The sequence below is a fragment of the Scyliorhinus canicula genome, chromosome 13 (genome assembly GCF_902713615.1).
Source record: "Scyliorhinus canicula chromosome 13, sScyCan1.1, whole genome shotgun sequence".
In the NCBI taxonomy this organism is placed as follows: Eukaryota; Metazoa; Chordata; class Chondrichthyes; order Carcharhiniformes; family Scyliorhinidae; genus Scyliorhinus; species Scyliorhinus canicula.
Window position 1 is genome coordinate 53435988 of NC_052158.1, and position 12341 is coordinate 53448328.

Below are 12341 nucleotides of genomic sequence, written 5' to 3' on the forward strand. Positions count from 1 at the left end.
TAGAGGCCGGCCCGCCGATTGGTGGGCCCTGAACGTGGTGCCAGACCCCATTGGAGCCCCCCCCCCCTCCCCGGGATGGAGACCCCCCCCCCCCCCCCCCCACAGGCCTTTACGCAGACTTCCCGCGCGGCCCATCCAGGCCGCGTACAGCTGCCAAAGGCGCCAGCGCAAGTGGTGCCGATTCTCGGGGCGGCGTGGCGCGGTTTCGGCGATTCTCCGGCTCGGAGAATAGCGCCCCACACATGTTTTTGGTTAACCCTTTTTACCCCTTGTTCAATGTTTCATTCTATTTGCCAATACTGTACTATGTAATGTGCCTTGGAACATTTTGAATATTAGCAATGATGTACAAATGGAATTCATTGTTTCACAAGTGGATTTTGAGGATTTCTGTGGATTTAACCAAGTAACCAACTGTGCTCTGTGCTCCTCATTTTCCTTCACTTCATTTTAAGCTATTGAATCTTTCTTCCAGAACTGCTACAGAAAGAAAAAATGAATCATTCCAGCAAAGTCAAAAATCAAATGTTTACCACAAATGATATTGTTATGTTTTTTTTGGTTCTGTACTATCTAATATATCTTGATTATGCAATTATTGTTTAGTTTAATCTAAGGCACTGACTTTCAAAAAAGCATGACAGCTCCTTCACCACTACTCCTGGGCACACATCGGCACTTCTGTGCCTCTGCAACAAGACCCATTATGCAACTGCATCATGTTCTCACATGACCACTCGGTCTACATCTTCCCATTTAGTTGGGACAACTGGTGGCATGAGATTTGACAGTGTGCTGTTATGACAACCTGGTCTAGTGTGCAGTTAATTCTAGCCCTGCTTGACCTTGAGTCACAACACAGTTGAAATTGATTCCTAATTTTAAAAATACCCAACATTTCAAGATAAAGATAGATAGTTTTTGAAGAATGAAGGTGTTCGGGTGGGAAAATGGAGCTGAGTCCACAAAAGATCAGCCATGATCTCATTGAATGGTGGAGCAGGCTCGAAGGACCTACTCCTGCTCCGAGTTCTTATGTTTTTGGATTCCCCATTATTACAGTCAACAACTACAGGTTTGTAAATTAAAGCACAATAACTTTTCGGAAAAACCAATAACTATAACTAAATAGACAGCAAATACAACTGGTTAACAACAATCTAATTTTTAACCCCCCCCAACAGTTTAACTTGCCCCACCTTCTACACACAAGACAGACAAAAATAGAGGGGAAAGAGGGGTGTAGAAATAATACGAAATGATAAAGGAAAAAAGTCTCTGTTCCAGATAGATCTCTTCCAGTTAGATCCCTCTTCAGTGTAGATCTCCAGTTGGATGATGCCTTTGCTTTAAGTCTGCAATGATTCTCACTACAGACTTCTTGCAGAATCAGAAAGAGGAGGCAGGAAACATTTGAAAGGGAGAGAGAGCAACATGCAGCCTCTGCTCTCTTCTGGGTTCTCTGAAAAACACCCCACCTGACAGGACCCAATCTCTGTCTGCTGCTGGGTAGGATAATGTCCTTGACCAGCCAACTAATTGAATTGAATCCCTCCAATCTCTCAGGTGCCATATTGTCTTTGTTCAAAATCTACATTATGAAAGCACTGTGTACTATTTTGCAACTTTTGAGTTCCTTACTCCCATGCTCAACTTAAAGGTATGTCTCCATTAAAGATCCATGGATCAACAAAGAAAATAACAAAATAAAAGAAATAGGAAATAAGTGAATCAGCAGCAGCCTTTACATACCTCCCTCCCTAAAATAAATTAAACATCAGGGCACGGATGTTTCACAATGAGGTATGTAATATATAGATCATATACATGTAACCATTCATCCTTCCCAGGTTCCCTTTGTAGCCACCGAAGCTGGCCACTTCCTGACATAAAATGGAGAATTGAAATGCATGCAGGGAAAATTGGACAATGTCAGAAAGACAAGCTGGCTGCAGAATCTCTGTATATTCTGCCTGCAAAGAAACAAGACAGCATTGAAACTAACAAGTTTGCATACTAATTGAGCGATTCCCAGTGATTCCCGGGCACAATGGACACAACGATTAGCTGCAATTGTGACATTCTATGGCAGGTCAGACTTCCCGGTGCCAACGGAGTCTGAAACAAAAGGATACAAACCAGTTAGGAAGAACCGCCCCGTGATCGAGGGACAGCCTCAGTATTGGGGAATTCATACCAATCGATTGCCAGTAAGTTAGGGGTCCACCCAAAAGGGCGCGAAGCCCCCAGGACCTATAAAAGTAAGGTCCCAAGACTAATTCGATCTCTTAGCTGGCCCCCCAGCAGAACACCTTTTCAGCAGCTCTCTAAGGATTTAACCGTGAGGAGGAGAGGCCTGGCCAACAGCTACACCAACAATAGCACTCTACGAGAATAGACACTCCTGACCCCTTAGCCCATACCAACTGGGAAGCCTGCAGCCTTAGGACAGAGCAAGAGGCCATTGTTCCCTGATCCAGCAGTTCTCTTATCGAAGATAAGTATTGGCTTATAGTGGTAGGAATAGTTTAGTCTGCTAGTATTAGTTGCATGAGTATCGATTTACTGTGTAAATAATAAACGTGCTTGTTTGAATCTTACTAACTGGTGTATTGAGTCATTGATTTGAACTTGAACCTCATGGCGGTATCATAAGGATACCTGGTGACTCCAGAGCTAAGTAATAAAACAGAGCCAAGTGAGTGTAAAGCGCACTCACCCAGAACGAGCAACACCTTCCCCTCTACATAGGTAACTAATCAGGCCTCAAACCTGATCAAAGCATCCACTATCACATTATCCCTTGGATGTGCACAATTTTGACACTGAACTGTTGTAATGATAAACTCCAAGGGAATAATCTTGTGTTCCACATTGGGCAGCACGGCAACACAGTGGTTAGCACTGGTGCTTCACAGCGCCCGGGTCCAGGCTTGGGTCACAATCTGTGCGGAGTCTGCATGTTCTCCCCGTGTCTGCATGCGCTTCCTCCCACAAGCCCTGAAAGACGTGCTTGTTAGGTGAATTGAACTCTCAGAATTCCCCCTCAGTGTTTTCAAAAAGGCGCCGTAGAGTGGCGATGAGGGGATTTTTACAGTAACTTCATTGCACAAGTGCCTACTTGTGACACTAATAATAAAGATTATTATTATTTTAAACTTTTGTATAAACACAAGCAGATAGGTGTCCTTATAAGCTAAGCATATGTCCGGCATGACAATAAACAAAATGCTGAAGGACTAGCAGCAATGCTAAGGCTTCCTTTTGAAGGAATGGAATGGACTTTGGCATGGACTTAGTTTTTTTCAAAAGTATCCCACTTGTCTCTCTGTTCCTGCATCATTGTCTTGTAGCAGCGCAGCCCAAGGTCACTGGCATCCGTGGCAATTTAAATGGTTTGGAAAAATCTGGGGCAACAGCACTGGTTCACCCACAAACATGGCCTTTGATCTCCCAAATTCTGCTTAGCGTACTCTGGCCCATAGAGTTTTTGCTTGTTTTCGCAACATATCCAACATGCACTGGCTTTTTGCCTCCACTGAATCTAGACTTTGTGCGTTCAGCCGAGATGGATGTTGCTTTATCAGCTTGGATTCACCCATGCCTAGAACTTAGAACATAGAACATTACAGCGCAGTACAGGCCCTTCGGCCCTTGATGTTGAGCTGACCTACGAAACCCCTCTTAAGCCCATCGACACTATTTCCTTATCGTCCATATGTCTATCCAATGACCATTTGAAGGCCCTTAGTGTTGGCAAGTCCACTACTGTTGCAGGCAGGGCATTCCATGCCCTTACTACTCTCTGAGTAAAGAACCTACCTCTGACATATATCTATCTCCCCTCAATTTAAAGCTATGTCCCCTCATGCTAGACATCACCATCTGAGGAAAAAGGCTCTCACTGTCCACCCTATCTAATCCTCTGATCATCTTGTATGCCTCAATTAAGCCACCTCTTAACCATCTTCTCGCTAACGAAAACAGCCTTAAGTCCCTCAGCCTTTCCTCACAAGATCTTCCCTCCATACCAGGCAACATCCTGGTAAATCTCCTCTGCACCCTTTCCAATGCTTCCACATCCTTCCAAAAATGCGACAACCAGAACTGCACGCAATACTCCAAATGCGGCCGCACCAGAGTTTTGTACAGCTGCAACATGGCTCCAAAATTCAATCCCTCTACCCATAAAATCTAACACACCGTACGCCTTCTTAACAACCCTATCAACCTGGGGGGCAACTTTCAATGATCTATGAACATGGACATTGAAATCTCTCTGCTCATCCACACGACCAAGAATCTTACCCAGTACTCTGTATTCCTGTTACTCCTTCGAAAATGAATCACCTCACACTTTTCTGCATTAAACTCCATTTGCCGCCTCTCAGCCCAGCTTTGCAGCTTATCTATGTCCCTCTGTAACCTGCAACATCCTTCCGCACTGTTGACAAATCCACCGACTTTAGTCATCTGAAAATTTACTCACCCATCCTTCTATGCCCTCCTCCAGGTCATTTATAAAAATTGACAAACAGCAGTGGCCCCAAAACAGATCCTTGTGGCACACCACTAGTAACTGAACTCCAGGCTGAACATTTCCCATCAACCACCTGTCTTCTTAGAGCTAGCCAATTTCTGATCCAAACTGCTAAATCACCCTGAATCCCATGCCTCCGTATTTTCTGCACTAGCCTACCACGGGGAACCTTATCAAATGCTTTACTGAAATCCAAATACACCACATCAACTGTTTTACCCTCGACCACCTGTTTGATCACCTTCTCAAAGAACTCAATAAGGTTTGTGAGGCACGACCTACCCTTCACAAAACCGTGTTGACGATCCCTAATCAAATTATTCCTTTCTTGATGATTATAAATCCTATCTCTTATAAACCTTTCCAAGACTTTGCCCACAGCAGAAGTAAGGCTCACTGGTCTATAGGTACCAGGGTTGTCCCTACTCCACTTTTTGAACAAGGGGACAACATTTGCTATCCTCCAGTCTTCTGGCACATGGCTCGGCAAAACATTGAGGGCCGAAGGGCCTGTTCTGTGCTGTACTGTTCTATGTTCTATTCCTGCAGACAATGATGCCATAAAGATCAAAGCCAAAGGCTCAGCAATCTCCTCCCTAGCTTCCCAGAGAATCCGAAGATAAATCCCATCTGGCCCTGGGGACTTATCTATTTTAACACTTTCCAGAATCGCTAACACCTCCTCCTTATGAACCTCAAGCCCTTCTAGTCTAGTAGCCTGTATCTCAGTATTCTCCTCGACAACATCATCTTTTTCCTGTGTGAATACTGACAAAAAATATTCATTTAGCACCTCTCCCATCTCCTCGGATTCCACGCACAACTTCCCACTACTGTCCTTGACTGGCCCTACTCTTACTCTAGTCATTCTTTTATTCCTGGCATACCTATAGAAAGCATTAGGGTTATCCTTGATCCTACCTGCCAAAGACTTCTCATAGAAACATAGAACATTACAGCGCAGTACATGCCCTTCGGCCCACGATGTTGCGCCGTCCTGTGAAACCCCTCTAAAGTCCCTCTACACTATTCCCTTATCGTCCATATGCCTATCCAATGACCATTTGAATGCGTTTAGTGTTGGCGAGTCCACTACTGTTGCAGGCAGGGCATTCCACTCCCTTACTACTCTCTGAGTAAAGAACCTACCTCTGACATCTGTCCTATATCTATCTCCCCTCAATTTAAAGCTATGTCCCCTCGTGCTGGATATCACCATCCGAGGAAAAAGGCTCTCACTGTCCACCCTATCTAATCCTCTGATCATCTTGTATGCCTCAATTAAGTAACCTCTTAACCTTCTTCTCTCTAACGAAAACAGCCTCAAGTCCTTCAGCCTTTCCTCATATGATCTTCCCTCCATACCAGGCAACATTCTCGTAAATCTCCTCTGTACCCTTTCCAATGCTTCCACATCCTTCCTATAATGTGGCGACCAGAACTGCACACAATACTCCAAATGCGGCCGCACCAGAGTTTTGTACAACTGCAACATGACCTCATGGCTCCGAAACTCAATTCCTCTACCAATAAAAGCTAACACACCGTACGCCTTCTTAACAACCCTCTCAACCTGGGTGGCAACTTTCAGGGATGTATGGACATGGACACCGAGATCTCTCTGCTCGTCCACACTACCAAGAATCTTACCATTAGCCCAGTACTCTGCCTTTCTGTTATTCCTTCCAAAATGAATCACCTCACACTTTTCTGCATTAAACTCTATTTGCCACCTGTCAGCCCAGCTCTGCAGCTTATCTATGTCCCTCTGTAACTTGTCACATCCTTCTGCACTGTCCACAACTCCACCGACTTTAGTGTCACCTGCAAATTTACTCACCCATCCTTCTACACCCTCCTCCAGGTCATTTATAAAAATGACAAACAGCAACGGCCCCAAAACAGATCCTTGTGGCACACCACTAGTAACTGAACTCCAGGCTGAACATTTTCCATCAACCACCACCCTCTGTCTTCTTAGAGCTAGCCAATTTCTGATCCTAACTGCTAAATCACCCTGAATCCCATGCCTCCGTATTTTCTGCAATAGCCTACCACGGGGAACCTTATCAAATGCTTTACTGAAATCCATATACACCACATCAACTGTTTTACCCTCGACCACCTGTTTGGTCACCTTCTCAAAGAACTCAATAAGGTTTGTGAGGCACGACCTACCCTTCACAAAACCGTGTTGACGATCCCTAATCAAATTATTCCTTTCTTGATGATTATAAATCCTATCTCTTATAAACCTTTCCAAGACTTTGCCCACAGCAGAAGTAAGGCTCACTGGTCTATAGGTACCAGGGTTGTCTCTACTCCCCTTTTTGAACAAGGGGACAACATTTGCTATGCTCCAGTCCTCTGGCGCTATTCCTGTAGACAAAGATGACTTAAAGATCAAAGCCAAAGGCTCAGCAATCTCCTCCCTAGATTCCCAGAGAATCCTAGGATAAATCCCATCCGGCCCAGGGGACTTTTCTATTTTCACACTTTCCAGAATCACTAACACCTCCTCCTTATGAACCTCAAGCCCTTCTAGTCGAGTAGCCTGTATCTCAGTATTCTCCTCGACAACATTGTCTTTTTCCTGTGTGAGTACTGATGAAAAATACTCATTTAGCACCTCTCCTATCTCCTCGGACTCCACGCACAACTTCCCACTACTGTCCTTGACTGGCCCTACTCTTACCTTAGTCATTCTTTTATTCCTGACATACCTATAGAAAGCTTTAGGGTTATCCTTGATCCTACCTGCCAAAGACTTCTCATGTCCTCGCTTGGCTCTTCTTAGCTCTCTCTTTAGAGCCTTCCTAGCTAAATTGTAACTCTCAAGCGACCCAACTGAACCATCACGTCTCATCTTCACATAAGCCTCCTTCTTCCTCTTGACAAGTGATTCAACTGCTTTAGTAACCCATGGTTCCCTCACTCGACCACTTCCTCCCTGCCTAACAGGTACATACTTATCAAGGACACGCAGTAGCTGTTCCTTGAACATGCTCCACATTTCCATTGTGTCCATCCCCTGCAGTTTTCCTCTCCAGGCGATGCATCCTAAGTCTTGCCTCATCGCATCATAATTGCCTGTCCCCCAGCAATAACTCTTGCCCTGCGGTTTATACCCATCCCTTTCCATCGCTAAAGTAAACGTAATCGAATTGTGGTCACTATCACCAAAGTGCTCACCTACCTCCAAATCTAACACCTGTCTTGGTTCATTCCCCAGTACCAAATCTAATGTGGCCTTGCCTCTTGTTGGCCTATGTACATACTGTATCAGGAAACCCTCCTGCACACATTGGACAAAAACGGACCCATCTAAAGTACTCGAACTATAGCGTTTCCAGTCAATATTTGGAAAGTAAAAGTCCCCGATAGCAACTACTTTAGCTCCTATCCAGAATCATCTTTGCAATCCTTTCCTCTACATTTCTGGAACTTTTCGGAGGCCTATTGAAATCTCCCGACAGGATGACCCTCGTTTCCTGTTTCTAACCTCAGTAGAGTCCTCATCAAACGTCCTTTCTGCCACCGTAATACTGTCCTTGACTAACAATGCCACCCCTCCCCCTCTTTTACCACCTTCCCTGAGCTTACTGAAATATTTAAACCCCGGAAGCTGCAACAAGCATTTCTGTCCCTGCTCTATCCATGTCTCCGAAATGGCCACAACATCGAGGTCCCAGGTATCAACCCATGCTGCAAGTTCATCCACCTTATTCCGGATTCCTGGCATTGAAGTAGACACACATTAAACCACCTTCCTGCCTGCCGGTACACTCCTGCAATCTTGAAACCTTACTCTTACTCATGACCTCACTACTCTCAACCTCCTGTATACTGGAGCTACAATTCAGGTTCCCAACCCCCTGCTCAAGGCATTAGATGAATATCTGAAAGGAAACAGTGTGAAGGGGGAGAAGGAAAAGGCAGGGGGATGGTACCAAGTCATGAGGCTCATTTGGACAGTCAATGCAGACATGATGGGCCAGATAATCTCCTTCTGCACCTCAACAATTCTGTAACTCTGAACTGCCTCAAACATATTTACATCCTTCCTCAGAATACTGAAGGAAGCAAGGAAGGAAATTGCTGGGGCCTTAACTGACATCTTGGTATCCTCATTGGCTACAGCGAGATCCCAGAGGATTGGAGAATAGCTAATATGGTACCGCTGTTTAAGAAAGGTAGCAGGGATAATCCAGAAAACTATAGGTCGTTGAGCCTCACGTCGGTAGAAGGTAAATTATTGGAGAGAATTCTCAGGGACAGGATTTATATCCATTTGGAAACATAATTTTGTGAAGGGGAGGTTGTGCCTCACTAACTAAATAGAGTTTTCTGAGGAGGTGATGAAGATGATTGATGAGGGGACGGCGGTGATGTTGTTCACATGGATGTCAGTAAAGCCGTTGACATGGTTCCTCATGGCAGACTGGTACAAAAGGTGAAGTCACATCGGACCTGAGGTGAGGTGGATACAGAACTGGCTCGGTCACGGAAGGCAACGTGTCGCAGTAGAAGGGTGTTTTTCTGAATGGAATGTTGTGACTAATGGTGTTCCACAGGGATCTGTAAAGCATATCTCCAAATCTAATACCTGTCCTGGTTCATTACCCAGTACCAAATCCAATGAGGCCTTGCCTCTTGTTGGCCTATCTACATACTGTGTCAGGAAACCCTCCTGCACACATTGGACAAAAACGGACCCATCTAAAGTACTCGAACCAGTCAATATTTGGAAAGTTAAAGTCCCCCATAGCAACTACCCTGTTACTTTAGCTCCTATCCAGAATCATCTTTGCAAACCTTTCCTCTACATCTCTGGAACTTTTCAGAGGCCTATAGAAAACTCCCAACAGGGTGACCCTCGTTTCCTGTTTCTAACCTCAGTAGACGGGTCCTCATTAAATGTCCTTTCTGCCACTGTAATACTGTCCTTGACTAACAATGCCACCCCTCCCCCTCTCTTACCACCTTCCCTGAGCTTACTGAAATATCTAAACCCCAGCACCTGCAACAACCATTCCTGTCCCTGCTCTATCCATGTCTCCCAAATGACCACAACATCGAAGTCCCAGGTACCAACCCATGCCGCAAGTTCGCCCACCTTATTCCGGATGCTCCTGGCATTGAAGTAGACACACTTTAAACCACCTTCCTTCCTGCCGGTACACTCCTGCAACTTTGAAACCTTACTCATGACCTCACTACTCTCAACCTCCTGTATACTGGAGCTACAATTCAGGCTCCCAATCCCCTGCTGAACTAGTTTAACCCCTCCCGAAGAGCATTAGCAAATTTCCCCCCAGGATATTAGTACCCCTCTGGTCCAGGTGTTGACCATCACGTTTGTAGAGGTCCCACCTACCCCAGAATGAGCCCCAATTATCCTGAACCTGAAACCCTCCCTCGTGCACCATCCCTATAGCCACGTGTTCAACTGCTCTCTCACCCTATTCCTCGTCTCGCTAGCACGTGGCACGGGTAACAACCCAGAGATAATAACTCTGTTTGTCCTAGATCTAAGTTTCCACCCTAGCTCCCTAAATTCCTGCCTTACATCCCTATTCCTACCTATGTCGTTGGTACCTATGTGGACCACGACTTGGGGCTGCTCCCCCTTAAGGATCCCGAAAACACGATCTGAGACATCAGATGGCACCTGGGAGGCAACACACTGACCGCGAGTCTCTCTCGTTCCCACAGAATCTCCTATCTATCCCCCTAACTATGGAGTCTCCAATGACTAATGCTCTACTCCTCTCCCCCCTTCCCTTCTGAGCAACAGGGACAGTCTATATAATTATCAGTCAATGTAGTGCACCCTTGTGTTTCCCTATGGATCGTCTTATTTGATCTTTTCGCTGTTTTTCTTCTAAACAGGCAAACTCGGTCTCTAATTGTTCTCGGATGTCCGTATTTGTTAGTCGTACCACAGAAGGGTCACTCTGTGAACTGTCAACCTCTACTCTCACTTCACACTTCACTTTTTGATTTTTTTTTTCAAAACGTCCCTTTCATAAACCTTGAAGGACCTCCTAGACTTGACTATTCTGATGCTCTACTATCTTTCCCTCTATCTTCCAAACCTTTGCTGTCTGGATCTTGACTTCCACAAAGTTTAATTCCCCATTACCCAACAAGTTCATTCACTTCTGGTCTGGCAATTTTAAAATTTTCATCCATGTTTTCAATTCATGGCCTTGCCCCTGCCTATCCTGTAACCCCCTCCAGTGCCAGAATGTTAAGAAATTTCTCCAGTACTCCAGTTTTGATCATCCCGACTTTTATCACTCCACGATTGGCAAGTTTGCTTTCAGCTGCCGTGATCATTGACTCCGGATTTCTCACCCGGAGCCTCTCTTTCAAGATACGTCTTCCAACCTCCCTCTCTGACCAAGCTTGGCTGTTATTTTTTTCTGGTAAAGCTCCTGTGATGTTTAACTCTGTTAGTGGCAGTAAACGCAAATTATTACTCAGGGGTCTTCACAGTGTTCCAACTATTGTCGTTGTTTGTTCAGGTTAACAATTTGAATTCTCTGAATTAATCAACATTGTACAAGTTAAAGCACTGTTAAGTAAATTATGCAAATACAAAAAGAAATCTGTAGATTTGATAATTGATATTTAATCATGTCAGTTCCTGTTAAATCTTCAGAGAAGGTTTATACTGCTTCTGTCTTCTGTGCAGCAACTTGACGTGCACTAAATATCTTTGCTTTCCAACCACCGATCAATAAAAGCAGTATCCCAAGGATATTATACACAACTTGTAGACCCAAGTACCTGTGAAACATTAAAATGGTGACATATATGTATTATTGTATTTTACTGCCACACTTGAAGCTCATTATGAGAGGCTCTTTTCGAAATGTTTAGAATATCTACAATACATTATCCTAATATTACACTTGCATTTGACAACAACTTTCTTCCTGTTTTGTGACATTTATGTGACACTCTTTCACTGTGAATTCCTATATCCACAATTATGGAAACTGCCTGTGTGAAGCTGTCACTCTTGGATTCGCCCACACCCCAGTATCTCTCTCTCATACCCTCTTGGGTCACATCTTGTCTCATTGGAATTATAAGCAGAGTACATTATGGTATTAATTTGTTACGCATTGGCTGGCAATGAGAGCAGGAGAGACTCCTGATCATCCACGTTTAATGGGGAGTCATGTCCTCAAGCTATAATCCCCTGGTGACAGTAATTCCGAGAATTACTAGCAATGGAAACAGGAAAGTCTGCCCAGATGAGAGAATCATAGAATCCTAGAGTCCCTACAGTGCAGAAGGAGGTCATTCCGACCATCGCGTCTGCACTGGCCCTTGGAAAGTGCACCCTACTTAAGCTTAAGCCCACGCCTCCACCCTATCCCCGTAACCCAGTAACCCTACCAAATTTTTCTGTCACTGAGGGACAATTTAGCATGGTCAATTCAATCTGCCTAACCTGCACATCTTTGGATTGTGGGAGGAAACAGGAGAACCTGAAGGAAACCCATGCAGACATGGAGAGAAAGTGCAAACTCCGAACAGACAGTTTCCCGAGGCGTTGTGAGGCAACAGTGCAGCCTATATTGAAATTGGAAATGAGTTATGATGACTGGTCAACAGCTGAATCCCAGAGGATTCTATCATTGAGTCAAACAGTCAAGAGAATTCATAAATGGCAGAGAAGCTAAATGATTACTTTATCTCTGTTTTCATAAAGGAAGTTCCATAAAACCTCCCTGATGTAGAGATCATAGGGATGAGGGAGAATGCGGAGTTGAAGCAGCAGGGT

General features: G+C 44.7%; 1 protein-coding gene across 3 annotated transcripts in view; it reads right to left on the minus strand.

Annotated features, from left to right (window-relative positions):
* Nucleotides 1-11157: 11157 nt before the first annotated feature.
* LOC119976254 (solute carrier organic anion transporter family member 2A1-like) overlaps nucleotides 11158-12341 on the minus strand; it is a 346040-nt gene continuing 344856 nt past the window's right edge. For 2 of the 3 annotated variants that reach the window (XM_038816619.1, XM_038816617.1), the window contains one exon: nucleotides 11158-11335. In XM_038816619.1, the coding sequence (XP_038672547.1) occupies nucleotides 11215-11335 (121 nt within the window). In that variant the 3' untranslated portion in view covers nucleotides 11158-11214. The remainder of the gene's footprint in view (nucleotides 11336-12341) is intronic. The other variant, XR_005462888.1, reaches the window with a different exon arrangement.